We start from the raw sequence: 25518 nt of genomic DNA, 5'->3' as shown, positions 1-25518 counted from the left end.
AAAGTGAGGGGGTGGAGAACAATTTATCATGCTAATGATAAAAAAGACCCCTGCTTTCTTTTTATGAAAGAAAGAAAGCAGAGGTAGCCATCCTTATATCAAAAAAAGTAGATTTTAAACCAAAGACTGTAATAAGAGATGAGGAAGGACACCATATCATAAGAAAAGGGTCTATCCAACAAGAGGGTCCAACAACTGTAAATATTTATGTCCCTAACCTGGGAGCAGCCAATTACATAAAGCAATTAATAACAAGATTAAAGAAACACATTGAAAATAATACAATAATAAAGTATAGGAGAATTTGGCAGAAGTGGAGCTGCCCTGGGCATCCTCAAGCCAGCAGTGTGCCTGGGTCCATGGCTGCCTACTCCTACCCTGGGGCCCCCACCGGCCCAGCTGGAAGCGAGGTGCTGTCAGACCAAAACTTCTTGTGGAACATTTTCCAGAGGCACATGGACTCCATTTAATCCAGTGACTGTCAGGTCAATATCTATGTTTGACAGAGAGAACAAGGCTGGCATAAACATCAGCGAGTTCACTGGTATCTGGAAGTGCATCACAGACTGGCAGAACATCTTCCACACCTATGACAGGACAACTCTGGGATGACTGACAAGAACGAGCTCAAGCAAGCACTCTTAGGTTTTGGGTACTGGCTCTCTGACCAGTTTCATGACATCCTCATTTGCAAGTTTGACAGACAAGGACAGGGGCAGATCACATTTGACGACTTCATCCAGGGCATTGTCTTGCAGAGGTTGACCAATACATTCAGGCCTTACCATATGGATCAGGACATCTGGATTCAGGTGTCATATAAACAGTATCTGTCCATGGTCTTCAGCATCATATAACACTGGCTTTTGCAAATAGCAACATGACTTACAGAAGGAAGACTAAAAATGCCAAATCTCCCTTTAAATAAATGGGACACAGATGCACTTAGATACTGTTCTCCTTCCTTTAGATTTTATATAATTAACATTTGAGGACCTGACTGTACATATGTGTATAAGCTGATAAGGTTTTTTGCAAATGTAACAATAGGTATAATCATTATTCACATACAGACATTTGATTTGAGACTGTTCAATTGTACCATGAGGTAAGATATGATAATGTTTCAGGTATCCTGCATGCAAAAAATTCATTTTTTGCATTTCTAGATAGCTCCAGTTCTATAGTGGAAATATTTTTATTAGCCAGTAAGAATTTAAAAATAATACAGAAGTTGCATAGAGGCTTTTATGTGCCTTACATTTTTAAAACGGGGTTTATTGCATTTTTTTGAATATGCAACATAAGCAATAAAGCAAATGTGCGGGGCACCTGGGTGGCTCAGTTGGTTAAGAGGCTGCTTTTGGCTCAGGTCATGATCCTGGGGTCTTGGGATCAAGCCCCATGTCCGGCTCCCTGCTCAGCAGAAAGCCTGCTTCTCCCTCTCCCTATGCCTTCCACTCTGTCTACTTGTGCTCTCTCTCTATCTCTCTGTCAAATAAATAAATAAAATCTTTAAAAAAAATTAAAAAAATAAAGTAAATGTGCCCCCTGTTTCGCCCCCCAAAAAAAGTGTAGGAGAATTTAACACTCCACTCATAGCAATGTACAGATCATCTAAGCAGAACATTAACAAGGAAACAAGGGCTTTGAATGACACAGTGGACCAGAAGGAAGTCACAGATATGTATTAGGATGACGTGCTAAAGGAACAGAACACGTTCTTCTCAAATGCACGTGGAACATTCTCCAGAATAGATCACATACTGGGTCACAAATTAGGTCTCAACTGATACCAAAAGATTGGGATTATTCCCTGCATACTTTCAGACCACAGTGCTTTAAAACTTGAACTGAATCACAATAGAAAATTTGGAAGGAAAACAAATACATGAAGGTTAAAAAACATCTTACTAAAGAATGAATGATCAACCAGGAAATTAAAGAATTTAAAAAAAATACATGGAAACAAATGAAAATGAAAACTGGACAGTTGGGGACCTCTGGAATGCAGCAAAGACAGTCCAAGGAGGGAGTATATGGCTATACACGCCTTTCTCAAGAAATAAGAAAAATCTCAAATACACAATCTAAACTTACTCCTCAAGGAGATGGAAAAAGAACAGCAAATAGAGTCTAAATCCTGCAGGAGAAGAGAAATAATAAAGATTAGAGAAGAAGTCCCTGATATAGAAATCAGAAGAACAGTAGACCAGATCAACAAAACTAGGAGCTGGTTTGTTGAAAGAATTAATAAGATAAATAACCCCCTAGCTAGATTATCAAAAAGAAAAAAGAAAGGTCCCAAATAAATAAAATCATGAATGAAAGAGGAGAGATCACAAAGAACACTGAAGAAGTATAAATAATTATAAGAGAATATTATGCAATTATAAACTAACAAATTAGGCAATCTGGAAGAAATGGATGCATTCCTAGAAACATATAAACTACTGAAAATGAAACAGGAAGAAATAAAAAACCTGAACAGACCCATAATCAGCAAAGAAATTGAATCAATAATCAAAAATCTCCCAATAAAGAAGAGTCCCGGACCATATGATCTCCCAGCAGAATTCTACCAAATTTAAAGAAGAATACTTATTCCTCTGAAACTCTTCCAAAAAATAGAAATGTAAGGAAAACTTCCAAACTCATTCTATGAGGCCAGCATTACTTTGATCTCAAAACCAGACAAAGACCCCACGAAAAAAGAAAATTACAAACCAATATCCCTGATTAGCATGGATGCAAAAATTCTCGACAAGATACTAGCCACTAGGATCCAGCAGTACATTAAAAGCATTATTCACCAAAACCAGGTGGGATTTATTCCTGGGATGCAAGGATGGTTCAACATCCACAAATCAACAATGTGAGACATTATGTTAATAAAAGAAAGGACAAGAACCATATAGTCCTCTCAATAGATGCAGAAAAAGCATTTGAAAAAGACAGCATCCTTTCTTGATTTAAAAAAAAGAAAAAACTCTGTAGTGTAGGGATAAAGGGAACATACCTCCATAACATAAATGCTATATACAAACAACCCACAGCAAATATCATTCTCAATGGGGAAAAACTGACAGGTTTTCCCCTAAGGTCAGGAATATGAAAGGGATGCCCACTCTCACCACTGCTGTTCAGCACAGTACTGGAAGTCCTAGTGTTGATAATCAACAAAAAGAAGTAAAAGGCAACTAAACTGGCAAAGAAGTAGTCAAACTTATATTCTTCACAGATGACATGATACTCTATGTAGAAAACCCAGAAGACTCCAGCAAAAATTCCTAGAAGTGATACAGGAATTCAGCAACATGGCAGGATATAAAATCAATGCACAGAAATCAGTTGCATTTCCGTACACTAACAATAAGACAGAAGAAAGACAGAGAAATTAAGGAGTTGATCCCATTTACAATTGCACCCAAAACCATAAGATACCTAGGAATAAACCTAACCAAAGAGCGAAAGGATCTGTACTCTAAAAATTATAGAATGCTCATGAAAGAAATTGAGGAAGACACAAAGAAATGGAAAAACGTTCCATGCTCATGGATTGGAAGAACAAATATTGTGAAGATGTCAATGCTACCTAGAGCAATCTACACATTCAATGCAATCCCTATCAAAATACCATCCACTTTTTTTCGAAGAAATGGAACAAATAATCCTAAAATTTGCATGGAACCAGAAAAGACCCCGAATAGCCGGAGGAATGTTGAAAAAGAAAAGCAAAGCTGGTGGCATCACAATTCCGGACCTCCAGCTCTATTACAAAGCTGTCATCATCAAGACAGCATGGTACTGGCACAAAAACAGACACATAGACCAATGGAACAGAATACAGAACCCGGAAATGGACTCTGTCAGCTCTAGGATCAACTAATCTGTGACAAAGCAGGGAAGAATATCCAATAGAAAGAAGATAGCTGGTACAGACACTCCAGAAAACAGTATGGAGTTTCCTCAAAAAGTGAAAAATAGAGCTACCCCATGACCTAGCAACTGCACTACTGGGTATTTACCCCAAAGGATATAAACATAGTTAGTTGAAGGGGCACCTGCACCCCAATGTTTATAGCAGCAATGTCCACAATAGCTAGAATAGGGAAAGAGTCCTGATGTCCATAAACAAATGGATAAAGAAGATGTGGTATATATATACAATGGAATATTACTCCCCCATCAAAAAAATAAAATCTTACCATTTGCAACAAGGTGGATGGAACTAGAGGGTATTATGCTAGGCAAAATCAATCAGAGAAAGAAAATTATATGATTTCACTCATATGTGGAATTTAAGAAACAAAACAGATGATCATAGGGGAAGAGAGGGAAAAATAAAATACGACTAAATGAGAGAGGAGGTAAACCGTAAGAGACTCTTAACTCTAGGGAACAAACAGGATTGCTGGAGGGGAGGTGGGGGGTATGGTGTTACTAGGTGATGGACATTAAGGAGGGCACTTGATGTAATGAGCGCTGGGTGTTATATGCAAATGATGAATCAGTAAACTCTACCTCTGAAACTAATAATATGCTATATGTTAATTAATTGTATTTAAATAAAATAAAATTAAATAAACAAATAAAAATTTTAAAAAATGTACAGTATCTGGTGAAAAGTAAAAAATTCTGATGTAGGAAATCATACAAAATCTAAATAAATGAAGTGACATACCATATTCATAGATTGGAAGGTTCAATAATATACAGTAAAGGTGTAAAATCTTCCTAAATTTTTCCATAGTTTTAACATAGTTTGTATCAAGATAATAGCAAATTTTTTTTAAGCATAGATAAACTTATTCTAAAATGTATATAGGAGACCCTAGAATAGAAAAAAAAAATTTGAAAAAGAAGAATAAATTGAGAGGAATCACTCTTACCATACAATTATGATAATCAAAACAGCATAGCGATGGTGGACAGAATGACTCATAGATCAATGCAATAGGAGAGAAGTGAGAAATACACCAACACAAAAATGTCCAATTAATTATTGACAAAGGAGCAAAAACAATTCAAAGGACAAGAGATAGTTTTTTCAAAGAATTATGGTGGAACAATTGAAGTCACATTAGTCAAAAAGTTAATCTCCCACCCCTTACAAAAAGTAACTCAAAATGGATCATGAACTTCAGTGTAAAACATAAAACTACACCTTTTAGAGATATCATGGTAAAAAATCTTCAGGACTTAAGGCTGACAAAGAGTTCATACACTTGATACCAAAAGCATGATCCAAAAAGGAAAAGCAGTAGATTTATCAGAAAAAAAATAAAAAAAAAATTGGGGTCTGAGATAAAACCACTTATAGACATGGAAAAAATGTGTTCAAATCACATATCCAAAAAATACATATACCTAGGAAACAAACAAACAAAAACTCTGATAATTCAACATTTAAAAAATACAGTCTAATTAGAAAATGGACAAAGAGATTAACAGAGTTTTCACTGAAGAGAACATACAGATGCCAAATAAACATGTTCAACATATTCAACATCATTATCCATTAGGGAAGTACAAATTAAGCCCACAATGAGATATTAATACGCACCTAATAGAATGACTGAAAAAAAAGTGATATCATCAAATGCTAGTAAGGATGCCAAAACAATGGGTCATTCATATATTATTGGTGGGAATGTCAAATGTTACAGTCACTCTGAAAAATAGTTTGGCAGTTGCTTTTAAAACTATAAGTGGTTTACCATTGACCCAGCAATTTCACTTTGGGGGATGTTTCCCAGGGAATTAAAATTTTATTTTCATGCAGAATATTCTATACAAGTGTTCACTGCAGATCTCTCCATAATAGCTAAAAATTGGCAAACCACCCAAATGTCCATCAATAGTTTGATATATCCATACAAAGGAATACTAGTTATCAATAAGAAGAAATGAAATATTTATACATGCAATGAGCTCAATGCAGTTCATAGAAAATATGGAAGAGAAAGAAGCAAATCTCTAAGAGATACAAATTGTATGATTCCATATATACAACATGCATGAAATAACATAATTAGAGGCATAGTAGTAGTGGTTGCCAGGAGTTAGAAATGGCAGAAAAGGGGATCAGTGTAGCTATATAAAGGGGTGATATTAGGAGCCACTTAGTGATGATACACTTCTGTATCTTGATTGTGGTGGTGGTTACATAAGTTTGAACATGTAAAACTGCATGAAACTAAATCAAACACACACATATATGCTCACACACATATACACATACACAAATTAGTGCATGTATACTGGTGAAATCTGAATAAGGTCTGTGTATTTCAATAATGTCCATTTCCTTGTTTTGCTACTGTACTATAGTATTAAAACATGTTAACACTGACAACATCTGAATAAAAGGTAGGCAGGACTTCCATCTGCATTTCTTTGCAACTCTTTGTGACCTATAACTTCAACATAAAAAGTTAAATAAAAATCATAAGGAGATATCATTAGCCATCTGCAACTGGCAAAACAAAATCAAACAAAACAAAACAAAAATGACAGTATCAAGTGCTTGTGAAGTGTGGAGCATCTGTGCAGAGAAACTGGAACTCTCATAGATGAATGGGAAGGAGTACTGAGATAGTTACCTTAGAAATAGTTTGGCTATTTCTTGTAAAATTACAAGTACACTTGTCAAACCTAAACACTTAATAAATGACTCAGAAATCTTACTCCTAGGTATTTACCAACCAAAAAGTGAGACCTTAGATATACACAAAAACCTAAATGCACATGTTTATAACAGGTTTATTTATAATTGCCAAAATCTAGAAATAACCCAAATACCTTTCAATGGCTGAATGGATAAACAAATCATATGCATCAATTCAATATAGAAACCTATTTACGTACTTACACAAAGGATACAAAAATACAGATTGAAAGGGGTACATGCACCACAATGACTATAACAGCATCATAAACAATAGTCAAACTATGGAGAGAGCCCAAATGTCCATTAACTGATGAATGGATAAAGATGTGATACATAAATAAATATATATTTATATCTATATCTATATACTATATAGTGGAATATTAGTCACTGAAAAGAATGAAATCGAAGATGGCAGAGGAGTAGGAGACCTAAATTTCATCTGGTCTCAGGAATTCAGCTAGATAGGGATCAAACCATTCTGAACACCTACAAACTCAACAGGAGATCAAAGAAAAGAATAGCAGCAACTCTGAACAGAAAAGCGACCACTTTCTGGAAGAGTCATATTCTATCCCTTCATAGTAGTTAACCTTATTTTTGGTATGTGTGTATATATATATATATATATATATATATATATATATATATATATATATATATATATATATATAAGTTGTTCTCCCTTTAAAATTTTGGGATACAGTTTCTTCTAACAGACCAAAATATATCCTAAATCTCTAGTGCATGGCTTTGTTCTAGTCTCCTGCCTGATCACATTCTCTCCCCCCCTTTTTTTTTAAACCTCTTCTTTCTTTTTTCAACCAACTTCTTATCTTATCAACTCCTTTTATAAAATCTTTTATAATTTTCATCTTCACAGTCATATTCCATCCCTTCATCATATTTACCCTTATTTTTGTACATATATAAGCTTTTTTTTTTCTTTAAAATTTTTGGAGTCACTTTCTTCTAAAAGACTAAAATATGTCCAAAATCTACTGTGTGGCACTGATCTATGCACCAGCATGATCATATTTGATCATGCTCTGTTTTTTGTTTGTTTGTTTGTTTGTTTGTTTTTATCTATTTCTTTTTCATTTTTCTTTCTTTCCCTTTCTTTTCCCCCAGTTTCAGGTCTCTTCTGATTTGTTCAGTGTATATTTTTCTGGGGTAATTGTTACCGGTTAGCATTTTGTTCTCTCATTCATCTATTCTCCTCTGGACAAAATGACAGATGGAAAAAAATCACCTCAAAAAAAAGAACAAGAGGCAGTACTAACTGTCAGGGACTTAATCAATACGGACATTAGTAAGGTGTTGGAACTAGAGTTTAGAATGACAAATTTAAAGATATTAGCAGGGCTTGAAAAAAGCATGGAAGATATTAGAGAAACACTTTCTGGAGAAATAAAAGAAATAAAATCTAACCAAGTCGATACAGAAAGGTTATTAAGTGTAATCAAAAATGGAGGCTCTAACTGCTAAGATAAATGGGCCAGAAGAGAGAATTAGTGATATAGAAGACCAAATGGTGGAAAATAAAGAAGCTGAGAAAAAGAGAGATAAACAACTACTGGATCACAAGGGCAAATTCGAGAGCTAAGCGATACCATAAGATGAAACAATATTAGAATAATTGGGAACCCAGAAGAAGAAGAAAGAGAGAGAGGGGCAGAAGTTATTGGAACAAATTATAAGAGAGAATTTCCTTAATTTGGGGAAGGAAACGGGCATCAAAATCCAGGATGCACAGAGAACACCCCTCAAAATCAATAAAAATAGGTCAACACCCCGACATCTAATAGTAAAACTTATGAGTCTCAGAGACAAGAGAAAATCCTGAAAGCAGCTTGGGATAAGAGACCTGTGACCAAAAATGACAGAAACATTAGATTGGCAACAGACCTATCCACAGATATCTGGCAGGCCAGAAAGGACGGGCAGAATATGTTCAGAGCACTAAATGAGAAAAATATGCAGCCAAGAATACTATATCCAGCTAAGCTCTCATTGAAAATAGAAGGAGAGAGGGCGCCTGGGTGGCTCAGTCAGTTGGGCGACTGCCTTAGGCTCAGGTCATGGTCCTGGAGTCCCTGGATTGAGTCCCGCATCGGGCTCCCTGCTCGGCAGGGAGTCTGCTTCTCCCTCTGACCCTCCCCCCTCTCATGTGCTCTCTCTCTCTCATTCTCTCTGTCTCAAATAAATACATACATACATACATACATACATACATACATACATACATACATACATAAAATCTTTAAGAAAATAGAAGGAGAGATAAAAAGCTTCCAGGACAAACAAAAACTAAAGGAATTTGCAAACATGAAACCAGCCCTACAAGTAATATTGAAAGGGGTCTTCTAAGCAAAGAGAGAGTCTAAAAGTAACATAGACTAGAAAGAAACAGACACAATATACAGTAACAGTCACCTTACAGGCAATAAAATGGCACTAAATTCATATCTTTCAATAGTTACCCTGAATGTAAACGGGCTAAATGCCCCAATCCAAAGACACAGGCTATCAGATTGGATAAAAAAACAAGACCCATCGATATGCTGTCTGCAAGAGACTCATTTTAGACTCAAAGACACCCCCGGCTTGAAAGTGAGGGGATGGAAAACCACTTACCATGCTAATGGACACCAAAAGAAAACTGGGGTGGCAATCCTTAGACAAATTAGATTTTAAACCAAAGACTATAATAAGAGATGAGGAAGGACACTATATCCTACTTAAGGGGTCTATCCAACAAGAAGATCTAACAATTGTAAATATCTATGCCCCTAACATGGAAGCAGCCAATTATATAAGCCAATTAATAACAAAAGCAAAGAAACACATCGACAACAATACAATAATAGTGGGGGACTTTAACACCCCCCTCACTGAAATGGACAGATCGTCTAAGCAAAAAATCAACAAGGAAATAAAGACTTTAAATGACACACTGGACCAAATGGACTTCACAGATATATTCGGAACACTCCATCCCAAAGCAACAGAATACACATTCTTCTCTAGTGTCCATGGAACATTCTCTAGAATAGATCACATCCTAGGTCACAAATCAGGTCTCAACTGGTACCAAATGACTGGGATGATTCCCTGCCTATTTTCAGATCACAGTGCTTTGAAACTAGAACTCAATCACAAGAGGAAAGTCAGAAAGAACTCAAATACATGGAGGCTAAAGAGCATCCTACTAAAGAATGAATGGGTCAATCAGGAAATTAAAGAAGAATTTTAAAAATTCATGGAAAGAAATGAACATGAAAACACAACTGTTCAAAATCTTTGGGATGCATCAAAGGCAGTCCTAAGAGGAAAGTATATAGCCATGAAAGCTTTTCTCAAGAAACAAGAAAGGTCTCAAGTACACAACCTAACCCTACACCTAAAGGAGCTGGAGAAAGACCAACAAATAAAGCCTAAACCCAGCAGGAGAAGAGAAATAATAAAGATCAGAGCAGAAATCAATGAAATAGAAACCGAAAGAACAGTAGAACAGATCAACAAAACTACGAGCTTGTTCTTTGAAAGAATTAACAAGACTGATAAATCCCTGGACAGACATATCAAAAAGAAAAGAGAAATGACACAAATCAACAAAATCATGAATGAAAGAGGAGAGAACACAACCAATACCAAAGAAATACAAACAATTATAAGAACATATTATGAGCAAAGCTATGCCAGCAAATTAGATAACCTGGAAGAAATGCATGCATTCCTAGAGATGTATCAACTACCAAAACTGAACCAGGAAGAAATAGAAAACCTGAACAGACCTATAACCACTAAGGAAATTGAAGCAGTCATCAAAAATCTCCCAGAAAACAAAAGCCCAGGGCCAGATGGCTTCCCAGGGGAATTCTACCAAACATTTAAAGAAGAATTAATACCTATTCTTCTGAAACTGTTCCAAAAAATAGAAATGGAAGCAAAACTTCCAAACTCATTTTATGAGGCCAGCATTACCTGGATCCCAAAACCAGACAAAGACCCCATCAAAAAGGAGAATTACAGACCAATATCCCTGATGAACAGGGATGCAAAAATTCTCACCAAAATACTAGCCAGTAGGATCCAAGAGTACCTTAAAAGGATTATTCACCACGACCAAGTGGGATTTATCCCTGGGTTGCAAGGTTGGTTCAACATCTGCAAATCAATCAACGTGACTAAATACATGAATAAAAGAAAGAACAAGAACCATATGGTCCTCTCAATAGATGCAGAAGAAGCATTTGACAAAGTACAGCAATCTTTCTTGATCAAAACTCTTCAGAGTATAGCGATAGAGGGTACATACCTCAATATCATAAAAACCATCTATGAAAAACCCACAGCGAATATCATTCTCAATGGGGAAAAACTGAGAGCTTTCTCCCTAAGGTCAGGAGCACCATAGGGATGTCCACTATCACCACTGCTATTCAACATAGTATTAGAAGTCTTAGACACAGCAGTCAGACAAGAAAAAGAAATAAAAGGCATCCAAATCAGCAAAGAAGAAGTCAAACTTTCACTCTTTGCAGATGATATGATACTTTATGTGGAAACCCAAAAGACTCCACCCCAAAACTGCTAGAACTCATACAGGAATTCACTAAAGTGGCAGAATAGAAAATCAATTCACAGAAATCAGTGGCATTCCTATACACCAACAAGACTGAAGAAAGAGAAATTAAGGAGTTGATCCTATTTACAATTGCAACCCAAACCATAAGATACCTAGGAATAAATCTAACCAAAGAGGCAAAGGATCTGTACTCAGAAAACTATAAATATTCATGAAAGAAATTGAGGAAGACACAAAGAAATGGAAAAACGTTCCATGCTCATGGATTGGAAGAACAAATATTGTGAAGATGTCAATGCTACCTAGAGCAATCTACACATTCAATGCAATCCCTATCAAAATACCATCCACTTTTTTTCAAAGAAATGGAACAAATAATCCTAAAATTTGCATGGAACCAGAAAAGACCCCGAATAGCCAGAGGAATGTTGAAAAAGAAAAGCAAAGCTGGTGGCATTGCAATTCCGGACCTCACACTCTATTACAAAGCTGTCATCATCAAGGCAGTATGGTACTGGCACAAAAACAGACACATAGATCAATGGAACAGAATAGAGAGCCCAGAAATGGACCCTCAACTCTATGGTCAACTCATCTTCGACAAAGCAGGAAAGAATGTCCAATAGAAAAAAGACAGTCTCTTCAACAAATGGTGTGGAAAAATTGGACAGCCACATGCAGAAAAATGAAACTGGACCATTTCCTTACACCACACCTAAAAATAGACTCAAAATGGTTGAAAGACCTCAATGTGAGACAGGAGTCCATCAACGTCCTAAAGGAGATCACAGGCAGCAACCTCTTCGACCTCAGCCACAGCAACTTCTTCCTAGAAACATCGCCAAAGGCAAGAGAAGCAAGGGCAAAAATGAACTATTGGGACTTCATCAAGATAAGAAGCTTTTGCACAGCAAAAGAACAGTCAACAAAACCAAAAGACAACCAACAGAATGGGAGAAGATATTTTGCAAATGACATATCAGATAAAGGGCTAGTATCCAAAATCTATAAAGAACTTATGAAACTCAACACCCAAAGAACAAATGATCCAATCAGGAAATGGGAAGAAGACATGAACAGACATTTTTCCAAAGAAGACATCTGAATGGCCAACAGACACATGAAAAAGTGCTCAACATTGCTCTGCATCAGGGAAATCCAAATCAAAACCTCAATGAGATACCACCTCACACCAGTCAGAAGGGCTAAAATTAACAAGTCAGGAAACGACAGATGTTGGTGGGGATGCAGAGAAAGGGGAACCCTCCTACACTGTTGGTGGGAATGCAAGTGGGTGCAGCCAGTCTGGAAAACAGTATGGAGGTTCCTCAAAAAGTTGAAAATAGAGCTACCCTATACCCAGCAATTGCACTACTGGGTATTTACCCCAATGATACAAATGTAGGGATCCAAAGGGGTATGTGCAACCCGATGTTTATAGCAGCAATGTCCACAATAGCCAAACTATGGAAAGAACCAAGATGTCCATCAACAGACGAATGGATAAAGGAGGGGTGGTATATATATACAATGGAATATTATGCAGCCATCAAAAGGAATGAAATTCTGCCATTTGCAGCGATGTTGATGGAACTGGAGGGTATTATGGTGAGCAAAATAAGTCAATCAGAGAAAGACATGTGTCATATGATCTCACTGATATGAGGAATTCTTAATCTCAGGAAACAAAGTGAGGGTTCCTGGAGTCATGGGGGTGGGAGGCATGGGGCGGCTGGGTGATAGACATTGGGAGGGTATGTGCTATGGTGAGCACTGTGGATTGTGTAAGACTGTTGAGTCACAGACCTGTACCTCTGAAACAAATAATACATTGTATGTTAGAAAAAAAAAAAAAAGAGAGAGAAGAAGAAGAAGATAGGAGGAAAGGAAAAATGAAGGAGGAGAAATCAGAGCGGGAGATGAACCATGAGAGACTATGGACTCTGAGAAACAATCTGAGGGTTCTAGAGGGGATGGACGTGGGGGGATGGGTCAGCCTGGTGATGAGTATTAAAGAGGGTACGTACTGAGTGGTGCACTGGGTATTATACGCAAACAATGAATCATGGAACACTACATCAAAATCAAATGATGTAATGTATGGTGATTAATAAAATAAAATAAAATAAAAATAAAATAAAAAGAATGAAATCTTCCCATTTACAACAATGTGGAAGGAGCTAGAATGTATTATGCTAAGTGAAATAAGTCAACCAGAAGAAGACAAATACCATATGATTTCACTCATATGTGGAATTTAAGAAACAAAACAGATGCACATATGGGAAGGCCTGAAAAAAAGGAGAGAGGGAAACAAACCATAAGAGACTCTTAATATAGAAAACAGAGTGTTGATGGAGGGAGATGGGTGGGGGATGGGCTAGATGGGTGATGGGTGTTAAAGAGGGCACTTGTAATGAGCACTGGGTGTTGTATTTAAGTGATTAATTATTAGATTTTTTTAAAGATTTATTTATTTATTTGAGAAAGAGAGGGTGTGGGGAAGAGGGACAGAGGGAGAAAGAGGCTTAAGCAGACTTTGAGCTGAGCACAGAGCCTGGACACAGGACTCGATCTCACAACCTTGAGATCACGAACTCAGCAGAAACCAAGAGTCAGGCACTTAACTGATTGTGCCACCCAGGTGCCCCAAATTACTGAATTCTGCTCCCGAAACCAATATTGTACTGTATGTTAACTAACTAAAATTTAAATAAAAAATTTTTTTAAAAAGCCTACTTAACAATGAAAGAATGAACTATTAGCAGCACCTAGCTGGCTCAGTTGGTAGAGCACATGACTTGACCTCAGGGTTCTCAGTTCAAGCCCCAGGTTGGGCCTGGAGCTTAAAAAAAAAAAAAAAAAAAAAAAAGCACCTATTAAAACATGGCAACAGAAATGTATCTCAAATTTGTATGTACTGTATATGACATTCTGGAAAAGACAAATCTATATAGACAAGAACTGGTAATTTGTTGCCAGGAATTGGCAGTCAGGAATGAATACAAAGGGGCGGCAAGAGGGACATTTTGAGGTGATAGATCTATTGTGTATCATGACTGTGGCAGTGGGAACAAGAGTATGTGCATTGTTTCAATACTCATTGAAATATATACCACAGAGTGAATGTCACTGTATATCATTTTTTAAATGCAAATATGTTTAATAAAAAATATTTAAAAAGAGACAACAGCTAAGAGGTTTTTCAAAATTTCCCAAAACACAGTAAGCTATATATTCAAGAATCATAGCCAACCCAAGCAGGATAAATTCAAAGAGAAACATGTCTTGATAAATTGTAGTGAAACTGTGTAAAATCATATAAACATATAAAATATAAACATATAAAATAAAAAACATATAAAAGAAGTCTGAAACTCAGACAGAGAATAAAGGAAGCATTATATTATTGGGATGAATAGAATAATAAGAATGACACTGTATTCTCATCAGAAAATGTAAGCTTGGATACAATTGGATTACATCTTTGAACTGCTGAAAGAAAAAATTCTCAATGTAGAATTCTAATTCCAGTGAAAATACTCTTCACAAATTAAGACATTTTTATAAAAAACAGTTTAAAAACAAAAGCTGAGACAATTGCTCATCATAAGGTAAAACAGAAAAAAGTACAAAAGGAAGTTTTTCAGAGGGAAAGAAAATGCCTGCATGGAATTTGAATGTGCTGGAAGAATTGAAAAGTCCTTGAAAATGCCACAAATGGGGCGCCTGGGTGGCTCAGTCGGTTAAGCGACTGCCTTCGGCTCAGGTCATGATCCTGGAGTCCCTGGATCGAGTCCCGCATCGGGCTCCCTGCTCGGCGGGGAGCCTGCTTCTCCCTCTCCCGCTCCCCCTGCTTGTGTTCCCTCTCTCGCTGTGTCTCTCTCTGTCAAATAAATAAATAAAATAATAAAAAAAATCTTAAAAAAAAAAAAAAAGAAAATGCCACAAATGGATGAGTAAATGTAAATATTTATATTAAAAAAAACTTTAAAATTCCATTGTCTATTTAAGGCAAATATAATAATGTACTGTCAGATTTACAACATATATAAATAAAATATAAAGTAAAAATGCAAATGATGTAAAAACATTATTGAAATTATACTGTTAAGATATATACATTGTGAAGTTTAGAAAAAAACAACTATGCTATATTTGTTTATGAATGTTCACCAAATAAAATTTTAAAATGGTTTGTACCATTTACTATCCATACACAATGGATATGGAAGATCTGATTACTTTTCCCTTTTGAAAAGGGAAACTTAAAAGATGCAACTTGGTTGCAAACTAGCACATCATGATAGTTAACATTCTGGGAATATGCAGAGTGTATAATAAAACTATCACCTATTGTATAATTTAACTATACCTATCTAGAAAATTCTGATATATATATATATATATATATATATATAAATGTTTTTGGTAACCAGGGTTAAAACTAAGAGAGATCTATTAAAATGTTCACTTCTTGAGTGAAATTAAAAGCATATACAAAATTTTGACTGGCAGTATGCTATAGAGCTGTACTGTTTAATATAGTTGCCACCAAGCCACAAGTGGCTACTTAAATTTAAATAAAGTAAAATAAAATGGAAATCTTAGTTTCCTAGTTGCACTATCTGTATGTCAGGTGCTCTATAGCCACATATTCAGTGGAGATGTAGACCATTTCTGTAAGGGCAGAAAGCTCCTTGAAGCACGCTCATCTAGATACTAACTTCCCTTACTCCAAAACCCATCATTGATACTTCCTCCTGGTGATGTTCGTGATGGTCTACAAAGTGGAGGAGAATATCCGACATCACAGTGACAATTAAGCATATCATTGCAAACCTGAAATCAAAACCAAATAAAAAATAACATTATATGTTCAACATAAAAATTAAATGCATTACTCTGACTGTTAGTTAATGTAAATTATTGAAGTGTTGTAATTTATATATTATAGATGGTTTTTACTTAATGTGGAAAATATTTTTTTAAATAAAATGTAATACAATAAATTCCCATGCAATTTATTGCAATTATGCCTTTCAAATGTCATAGAGATTTTCTTTTGTCTCACATATTTTTTAAATAACAGTATATGACCTTCTTGACACAACGGAAATGCTTTATTCAAGAAAGGCATAAAATTGTGAACCAAAAAATTATACTAATCACCAGGAAAATGTAAATCAAAACCTCAATGAGGTATCACCTCACACCAGTCAGAATGGCTAGTATCAAAACAAGAAAAACAAGTATTGGTGAGGATGTGGGGAAAAGGGAACCACTGTGCACTTCTGGTGGGAATGTAAATTGGTACAGTCACTGTCAAAAGCATTATGGAGTTTCCTTCAAAAAATAAAAATAGAAATATATACAATCCAGTAATTCTAAAACTACTCTTTACCCAGTGAAAACAAAAACACTAATTAGAAAAGGTATATTGCACTCCAATGTTTCTTGCAGCTCTATTTACACTAGCAAAGATATGGAAGCAACCTAGGTGGCTATCAGTAGATGAATGGATAAAGATGTGGTATATATATAAAATGGAATGTTACTTAGCCATAAAGAGAGAGAGAGAGAGAGATCTTGCCATTTTTGACAACATGGATGGACCTAGAAGGTATAGTGTTAAGTGAAGCAAGTCAGACTGAGAAAGACAAATACCATATGATATCAATCATATATGGAATCTAGAAAATAACATGAATATGCAAACAAAAAAGCAGAATTAGACCTATAAATACAGAGAACAAACTGGTGGTTACCAGAAAGCAAAGTAGTGGTGGGAAGGGGCAAAATGGGTGAAGGGGAGTGGGAGATGGAGCCTTCAGTTATGGAATGAGTAAGTCATGGGAATGATAAGTACAGCATAGGGAATATAGCCAATGATATTATAATAGCAGATGGTAGATACATTTGTGGTGAGCATAGCATAATGTACAGGGTTGTTGAATCACTATTTTACACCTGAAACTAATGTAACATTGTTATTTCAATAAAAAATATTTCAATAAAAAATATATTTCAATAAAAAATATAAAATAGTAGGAGTTGAAGTTTATTTTGAATAAGGTTAAGTTAAAAAATAGCTGTTATAAAAACAAACTTTTACAAAAAAATGGGAAAAAAAAACAAAAGGAGAAATTTGCTTAATGAGATATAGATACCAAAATGTATTTTCCTAGAAATAGGAAGGCTGGAAAATATCTCCAGTTGTGATCTGGTGGATGAATTGAAAGAAGGATCAGAAGCAGACTAGAGGATCTAGAAGTAGGTTCATGCAAAAATTAAATAAGAAATTAAATTAAATTTAAATAAGAAAGGAAATAAATAGAAAAGAAAGGTTAATAGAGTATGTAAGTGATTGGGGAGAAAATTTTGATACAGACATGCAGGTAGGTCACTTTATTCTTAGATGATTATATAAAATATGAAGCATTGATATGGCAAGAGACACCAGCCACAAAGTTAAAGCCTACATGTATGTTCAGAAAAACAGAGTTTACATAATTTCTATTCCCTAGTAGATAATTTCACAATGGATGGACAAATAAAAATGCAAATGGCAAATATGACCATACATATATTGTGCTTAAAAACTGTATTATTAAGTAAATATAAATTAGCAATGGATTTAGCATGTTAAAAGTGATTTAAAAAAACTGAGATGCTAGTCTGGCCAGAATTTGAGGAAATGCATATTTTTATACCTGATAGGTGGGAGCAAAAGCTGGTATAATATTCCTTAAACACAATATAATATATATAAAAATTTAAATGGTACATAAATGTAGTCACTCACACATTTCATAACAATTTAAGAAGTCAGACAAATGTGCAAAGGTGATTGTACCATAATGTCCATTGTCCCACTACTTAACAATAGTTAAGTAAAAGTTAACATTATCCAAAAGTCCATCAATGAATGATTTTTAAAAATATAGTATGGAGGAGACATACAGGGAAATAAATTGAAACCACTAAAGGATGAATGAGATCTGAATAAACAAGAAAGTCTGCTCTCACAAAAATATTAGATTATAATATGTGTAATATAAATATATTGTGTTTTCAAATATTTATCAGTACACATACACTTAACCACAAGCAATATTTACATGTATGTTAAATGTGTATGAGTAATCCTTAATAAATTCAATTGAGAAATGAATTTATTTCATATTGCATTTTTGTACAAAGTTCAAAGCTCATGAGGCTTATAACAATGTGACTGAACACATAAATCATATATATATATATAAATAATGGAATCTACTTTCCTTATTTTAACTGCAAATTTTCAAAGAAATTTCTGTATCAAATAATTCTAAACCTCATTATCTTGGACAATGTTACTGACATGAATGAAAAGAGCTATACTTAGAAATGAAATAACCATTACATACCCCATGTCCACTGCAATTTATGTTTGAGTCACAATTTGTTCTCTGTGCGTATGAATTCCTAGAAGAACAACGTCCCTGGTCACAATACTAAAATGTTAAAACAACAAACAACAAAAACTGTAAATGTAAAGCCAAGAGTTGAGCATTTGTACTTGGTACAAAAATTAAATGCACAATATATTTTATATTTATATTTCATATAAAATATATATAATATGAATCTGGATTTCATGGCATCTACTCATTCTAAAAGAAGAACTTGGGAGTCGGGGGTCCAAATGGCATGTTATTACTTTACCAAATATAAAATTTTGAAATGAGATACTATTTCTTTCCTATGAGGGAGCTGTGATTTATTTATTTATTTTTTTAAATATTTTATTTATTTGAGAGAGAGAGAGAGAGAGCACAAGAGGGGATAGGGTTAGAGGGAGAAGCAGACTCCCCGCCGAGCAGAGAGCCCGATGTGGGACTCAATCCCGGAACTCTGGGATCATGACCTGAGCCGAAGGCAGTCGCTTAACCAACTGAGCCACCCAGGCACCCGGAGCTGTGATTTTATTGATATATTGATACTAATTGGTATAAGAACAAAAATAGCCAAGTTGTACTGACCATTTATAATGAGCTTGGGTCTATCTTTGCACTTTCTATGTATCTTTATAATACATACTCATAGATACTGAAAGGAAATATTTTTTCCTCATTTTATATTTGATGATAATAAATCTACTCTTTTAAATTCATGCACAAGTTATCAAGACCCAAAATTCAGTGCAAGAACTCCTTTTGTCACAGAACCACATATTGATCAATGCTAAATAAGAGTGTTCTTGTCATTTTTTAATATTTTTATATTTTTCCAGCTTTAATGGCAATATCTCTTACCTTTCATATTTACACTAAAGCATGTTATTTAATCTCCCCATACCTCCTTTTACCCATCTTTGAATTTGGAATAGCAATTATACCCAAATTTTAAAAAAGTGTAGGTTATGAGGATGAAATCATTTGTTAGACATAAAGGAATAAAAGCAGTGCCTGGCACATAGTAAATCCTCACTACATACAAGATATCATTTAATTATTATTTATTTGACTTGATTTCTATGTAAGCTCTATGTTAAATTTAATTTAATTTGAATATCTTCAGGGGAGTCTGTAAAAATTATCTGTTGGCTTTTCTCAAGTTATCTGATAGAATATTCACTATATGATGAATAGTCCTAAAAATCATTATTTTCTATCACCATTAACCAATCATCATAAAGGAAAGAATATCAGCTTGTTCATTAACTACAAGTGCTCTGATGAAGCCAGCAAGAATAACAAAATGTTGGACAAATCAGCATTACCTGTCCACAAAACCATCTTCATTCTAGTTCTCCTTAAACATTGTCATTGAGGCAATAATAAACTAGTCATATTTCACTGGGTTGTCTTTAGGGGAAAAATAATTCAGGAAAAGTTAAGACCCATGTTTCTGATACAGTTTCTTTCAAGTAAACAGATCAATTTGTAGCTGGCTCTTTTGTAATGACAGGAAAAGTAAGGAACACCATAAAAGTACTTAGCCCTGGGCAATGGTTGGGATGATGTTTTGAATATAAACTAATCTACAAGACTTTCTTCTTTGAACAACAGACAAAAATAGTGTCCCAGAAGCAGCACATCATGGTTCAAAAAAAAAAAAAAAAAAAAAGAAACAATATAAGTAAATACATATTTCCTAAAGAGAAATGCCTGGATCATGTAAGCATATTTTTTTATAGTCCCAAGTATGAGTAAGAAAAAGGCAGTTAATTTTATTTATTTACTCATTGATTAGCTTATCTAATTTTGGACAGTTAAATGTCCCTTTTTTCAAGTTTGAAATGAATGTGCTGAGATGTGTTTATCTTCCCTACCTTATCTAAGTGAGCTAGAAACCAATCTGATAAACTATTCTCCTGTTCTAAGTCTTAAAAATAAAAAAAAATCATAAAAGCTTTCTATCACATCCAATACTAAGCAAACTTGCCTTGTTGGAATAATGCTTATCGCTATACAGTATACTTTTGGCTCAGTATATTACAGTATTAAGTACATGTGTTTTATTTAAAATTTTGTTATGATTAATGAGACATATTTTTATTCATGTTAATAAATAAGATATAAAGTCTCCCCTCTCTCTCTCTTTCTCTTCTTATCAAGATAATTTTTACAAAGGACCCACAGCTAATGAGAATAAAGTAAAGACATCTTTCCTTTCCAACCACTCTGAAATCAACTGAACAATGTAGAATAACAATGAAAATAAAGTATATCTGATGAATTTTTTAAATAACCACAGAATAATTCCAATTCAAATTCACAGGCATGGCACTCACAATTGCTCCCCTTTTCCTAATTAATGTGAATAAAGGAAAATCAGAACAAGGCAATTAGAAGATGAGCGATTTAAGAACTTCCTGGGATTTCAAAATAAAATGAAGGTCACTGATGGATAAAATGAAGTGAGGAAGCAAGTATATCAAATTCAATGGTAAAGGAGAGAGACTGGTGCATCAGCCTCACAATGCTCTGGAGGATCTTCAGCCTCAGAGTAGTAAGGAAAAGCAGAGGAAGAAGAACCAAAAGGGCAGGTTGGGCAGGGGGGCTAAAATGTGGAATTATCCATGGAAGTGCCCACAAAACTACAGAAGTAGTTAGCTCTCATATTCACTACTCACCTCTCCTTTCTCTCAATTACAAAATGCAGTCAACACAACACTTTTATCCCAATGGAGAAAATTTCTAAAGGTATTTTGTTCCCTAAAACAATTGAATTAAGGATGACTATAGAATTTGGGCTTTTCAAGTGGTCTGTCCTCCAGAAGAGTCGCTATCCAATTAAACTACTGGAAGTACCATGGCCTAAAAGCCAGTTCCCTAATGAAGACTGTCATGTGACAAACCCCTGTTAAATGGAGAAGGCTGCAAATTTGTTGGGGGTTTTCTGTTTGTTTTTAATTTTAGGTAGTTAACATACAGTGTGATATTGATTTCTGGAGTAGAGCACTGGGTGTTATATATAACTGATGAATCACTAAATTCTGCTCCAGTTTGTTTGTTTGTTTGTTTGTTTGTTTGTTTGTTTTTAATTAAAAATGTTGTGGGAGTAAACAGTCAGGCCAGCTGAAAGCTCCTACAGAACCAAGTAGGAAAAGTTGGCTTGCCTTCCTTCCTTCCTTCCTTCTTCTTTCCTTCTTTCCTTCTTTCTTTCTTTCCTTCCCTCCTTCCTTCCTTCCTTCCTTCCTTCCTTCCTTCCTTCCTTCCTTCCTTCCTTCCTTCCTTCCTTCCATTTTCCTTCCCTTCCCCTCCCTTCAGTTTCCTTCCTCCTTCACTCCTTTCTTTGTTTTCCCTCCATGAGGACATTGGCCAGTTGGGCATAGGTTAATGATCACAATTTCTGAGGCAGAAATTCACTGCTGGAGAGATGAGTGATCTGTAAAGGTTTTAGTGGTCATACACAGAAGTGGGACAAACCAGCATGGCAATCTTCTGTGGCATATGTATGTTTTATTTTAATTGTTATCATTATAACTGTATTTTTCTTGTACATGTTATTTCACTCTCACTACTAAGATTCTTTTTCTTTGTCTTTAATTTTCACAAATTTCATTATGCTGTATTCTGCTGTGGATTTCACTGGGTTCATCCTATATGATGTTCTTTGCTTTTTGCATCTGTGTATTTATGCCTTTTGCCAAATTTGGAAACATTCCAAGCACTATTCCCTGAAATACTTTTCCATCCTTAAATTCTTTCTTCTATTCTAGGATCTTAGAATAGCCTTTATCATGACAAAAAGCAATAACAAATGTTTGTGAAGATGTAGAGAAAAGGGAACCCTTGTGCACTATTGGTAGAAATGTAAATCAGAAAATAGTATGATAGAATAGGTAGAAGAGTATGGAGGTTCTTACAAAAATTAAAAATAGAAACATCACATGATACAGCAATTCTACTTCTGGGTATTTATCCAAAATAAATGAAAACACGTAACTGGAAAATATATATGCACCTTCATATTCATTGCAGCATTATTTACAGTAGCCAATATATGTAAGCAACCCAAGTGTCCACTGATGAATGAATGGGTAAAGTGAATTCAGCAAATATACAAAATGGAATATTACTTATCCATAAAAAAGAATTAAATCTTGCCATTTGTGACATGAATGGACCTTGACAACACTAGTTGATTGAAATAAGTCAGGCAGAGAAAGACAAATACTGTGTGATCTTAATTGTATGTCTAATTTAAACAACAACAAAATCCAAGCTCATAGATGCAGAGAACAGATTGGTAAGTGCCAATGGTGGGGGACTGGGGGAGTGGATAAAATGGGTGAATGGGGTCAAAAACTGCAAAGTTTCAGTTATAAAATAAATAAGTAATGGGAATTACAGTATAATATGGTGACTACAGTTAATGACACTATTGCGTATTTGAAACTTGCTGAGACATTAAAACTTGAACGTTCTCGAAATAATAAAAAAATTTTGTAACTATGTATAGTAATGGATGTTAACTAGATTTCTTGCAGTCATTATTTCACAATATATGCAAATATTGAATCACTATGTTGTACACCTGAAACTAAGGTAATGCTATATTTCAATTATATGTCAATTAAAAGTAGTAACAAATAATTTTTTAAAAATCAATAAAAATGTGTAACAATATATTTGACTCCATACACATTTCTAAATCACTTTCCAGAAAGTATGTGTTAATTTATATTTGTTTTAGGATGATAATAAGTTATGCTTCTCATCATCAGTTATTATTTTCAACTCCTATTTGATTAGACAAAAACAGTAACTGGATATGCATGTAGTCTGTATTTATTTCACCAACCTAGAAGCACACTAAATCTCATTGTTCAAAAGTTTTATAGTGTTCAATCTCTAGCCACACTACTTCCCTTCCTGAAGCTTATGATGAGGCTGACAGTTACAACTCTTAAATCACTTGGTCTTACTAGGGATCAGCTCCATTATAAAGTTATCTAGAGGCCTTATCATGTCACTTCATTAACATAAATGTAGTTTGATTGGAAGAGGTTCTTTATGAATAACAACAACAACAAAAAACCATTCCTCTTACTCAGGAAATTTCAAGGGGTTTAGGAGCTCTGTGCCAGAAATCAGGGATAAAAATCGAATTGTTTTTTTGTGTTATACCACATATATACCATTTGGGTGCTTTTTTTCTTTTTTTTTTTTTTAAAGGTTTTATTTATTTATTTGAGATAGAGAGCACAAGATTGAGAGAGAGAGAGAGAGAGAGAGAGAGCATGAGCAGGGGAGGGGTAGAGGGTGAGGGAGCAGGAGAAGCAGGTTCCCTACTGAGCAGGGAGCCTGATATGGGGCTTGATCCCAGGACCCTGGGATCATGACCTGAGCTGAAGGCAGTCACTTAACCAACTGAGCCACCCAGGTGCCCTGAGGGCTTTTTTTTCTAATTAATGAATGATAAAATTAGCTGATAAATTTACATGTTTAATCTTTCACATTTATAGTAAACATTTTTTCAGTTTGTCTGAAATAATCCTTAAAGGGGTAACATATCACTTTATAAGGTAGCACTATGTCTTCTTTTGTGATTATTTCATTATTTTTATGCAAGAATACTTTTTCCCATTTTGAAATAAATTTACTATTCATTTCCATTTTCCTCTATTTTTCATTTCTTAAAATATTGTATCTCAATGTAAATTATCTAAATTTAAACAGGAGATACTTGAGTAGTGTTTTACATTGGTCAACTAATTTTTCAATGGTCATAGTTTAAAGATCCTTTATTTTGTTTCTTAAGCTATTTAAGGAAAAGAAAAAGAAATAAAGCTTAAACTCCATTTTATTATTGTGTCTTGTGGGAGGGCCAAATTTTTAACAAGTATTTATTATGCTTTTGGAAGAAAAATTAGAGGAGTTGACTAATGAGCAAATAGCTGTTTTACTTTCATTACAACCAAATTAATTCTTCCTTGTCAGTTATTGCAGGACCAAATACTTGGCTATTTTTGTTTTCTTTGTTATTCTTATTATTCAGATTGTTTTCACCTACTTTTTTGCTATATCACTTGATTCTTTTTTGTTGTTTCTATAAATTTCTGCAGACCAGATCCTAGCCTAATGAAGAGGCTAATATTCTCAAGTATGAGAAAACAATGGTTTAAATATCTATAGCAAAATTCATAATAAACAAAATGATAGTGAAGCAAGTGTTCATTTGACCAACAGAAATTCTGAACTTTAAATCCTAAGATCTTGATGTAGTAACCAAAATTTGTAATATTAATTATAAAAACAAATGTTAAGGTCTTCTCTGTTTCCCATATGTGTGCATGTGCACATACACACACACAGACACCCACACACCACATATATAATCAAGTCAAAATGTTATTTACCATATTTGGACCACACATAGTGCCATTTGATGTATAGGTATAATCTTCTGTTACATGTGCTGTTGGTATTCTTAAATATGCAGAGACACACAGATGGCCTTCCATGTAAGTATACTGAATATCAAATTTTTTAAATGGTATTATTTCTAAATGGGTCCAGTGACAAACTATCTTTCCACAAAGGATATCCCTGGTAATAAGGCAGAAAAAATTATCTAAATGTCACTTAAGGAGAAAAATATAAGGGAAATAACAGTTCAAAATATGAGGATAATTGAATACATTACAGATCATAGCACCAAAGCTATTCAAAACAAAACAATCTTAGGAAATGCAACATAAATATTTATCTGTATATAATGCATTCATTTCTCATTTGTATTAAACAACTCTTTGTAGTAC

General features: G+C 34.6%; 1 protein-coding gene and 1 pseudogene across 1 annotated transcript in view; one reads left to right on the top strand and one right to left on the bottom strand.

Annotated features, from left to right (window-relative positions):
• The first annotated feature begins 359 nt into the window (after window positions 1-359).
• LOC123847412 (programmed cell death protein 6-like) lies at window positions 360-857 on the top strand (annotated as a pseudogene).
• Window positions 858-15986: 15129 nt separating this feature from the next.
• Window positions 15987-25518, bottom strand: part of LOC123847768 (A disintegrin and metallopeptidase domain 3-like) — a 116693-nt gene continuing 107161 nt past the window's right edge. The window contains exons 16-18 of the mRNA XM_045879538.1: window positions 25117-25306; window positions 18674-18760; window positions 15987-16106 (exon numbers count right to left, since the gene is read on the bottom strand). Of these exons, the coding sequence (XP_045735494.1) occupies window positions 15987-16106; window positions 18674-18760; window positions 25117-25306 (397 nt within the window). The remainder of the gene's footprint in view (window positions 16107-18673; window positions 18761-25116; window positions 25307-25518) is intronic.

This window comes from Mirounga angustirostris, unplaced genomic scaffold (genome assembly GCF_029215605.1).
Source record: "Mirounga angustirostris isolate CCGP_5_RB_7025 unplaced genomic scaffold, mMirAng1.0.hap1 SCAF_2, whole genome shotgun sequence".
In the NCBI taxonomy this organism is placed as follows: Eukaryota; Metazoa; Chordata; class Mammalia; order Carnivora; family Phocidae; genus Mirounga; species Mirounga angustirostris.
The sequence above is the reverse complement of the archived record's forward strand: the minus strand, read 5'-3'. Positions and strand labels throughout refer to the sequence as shown.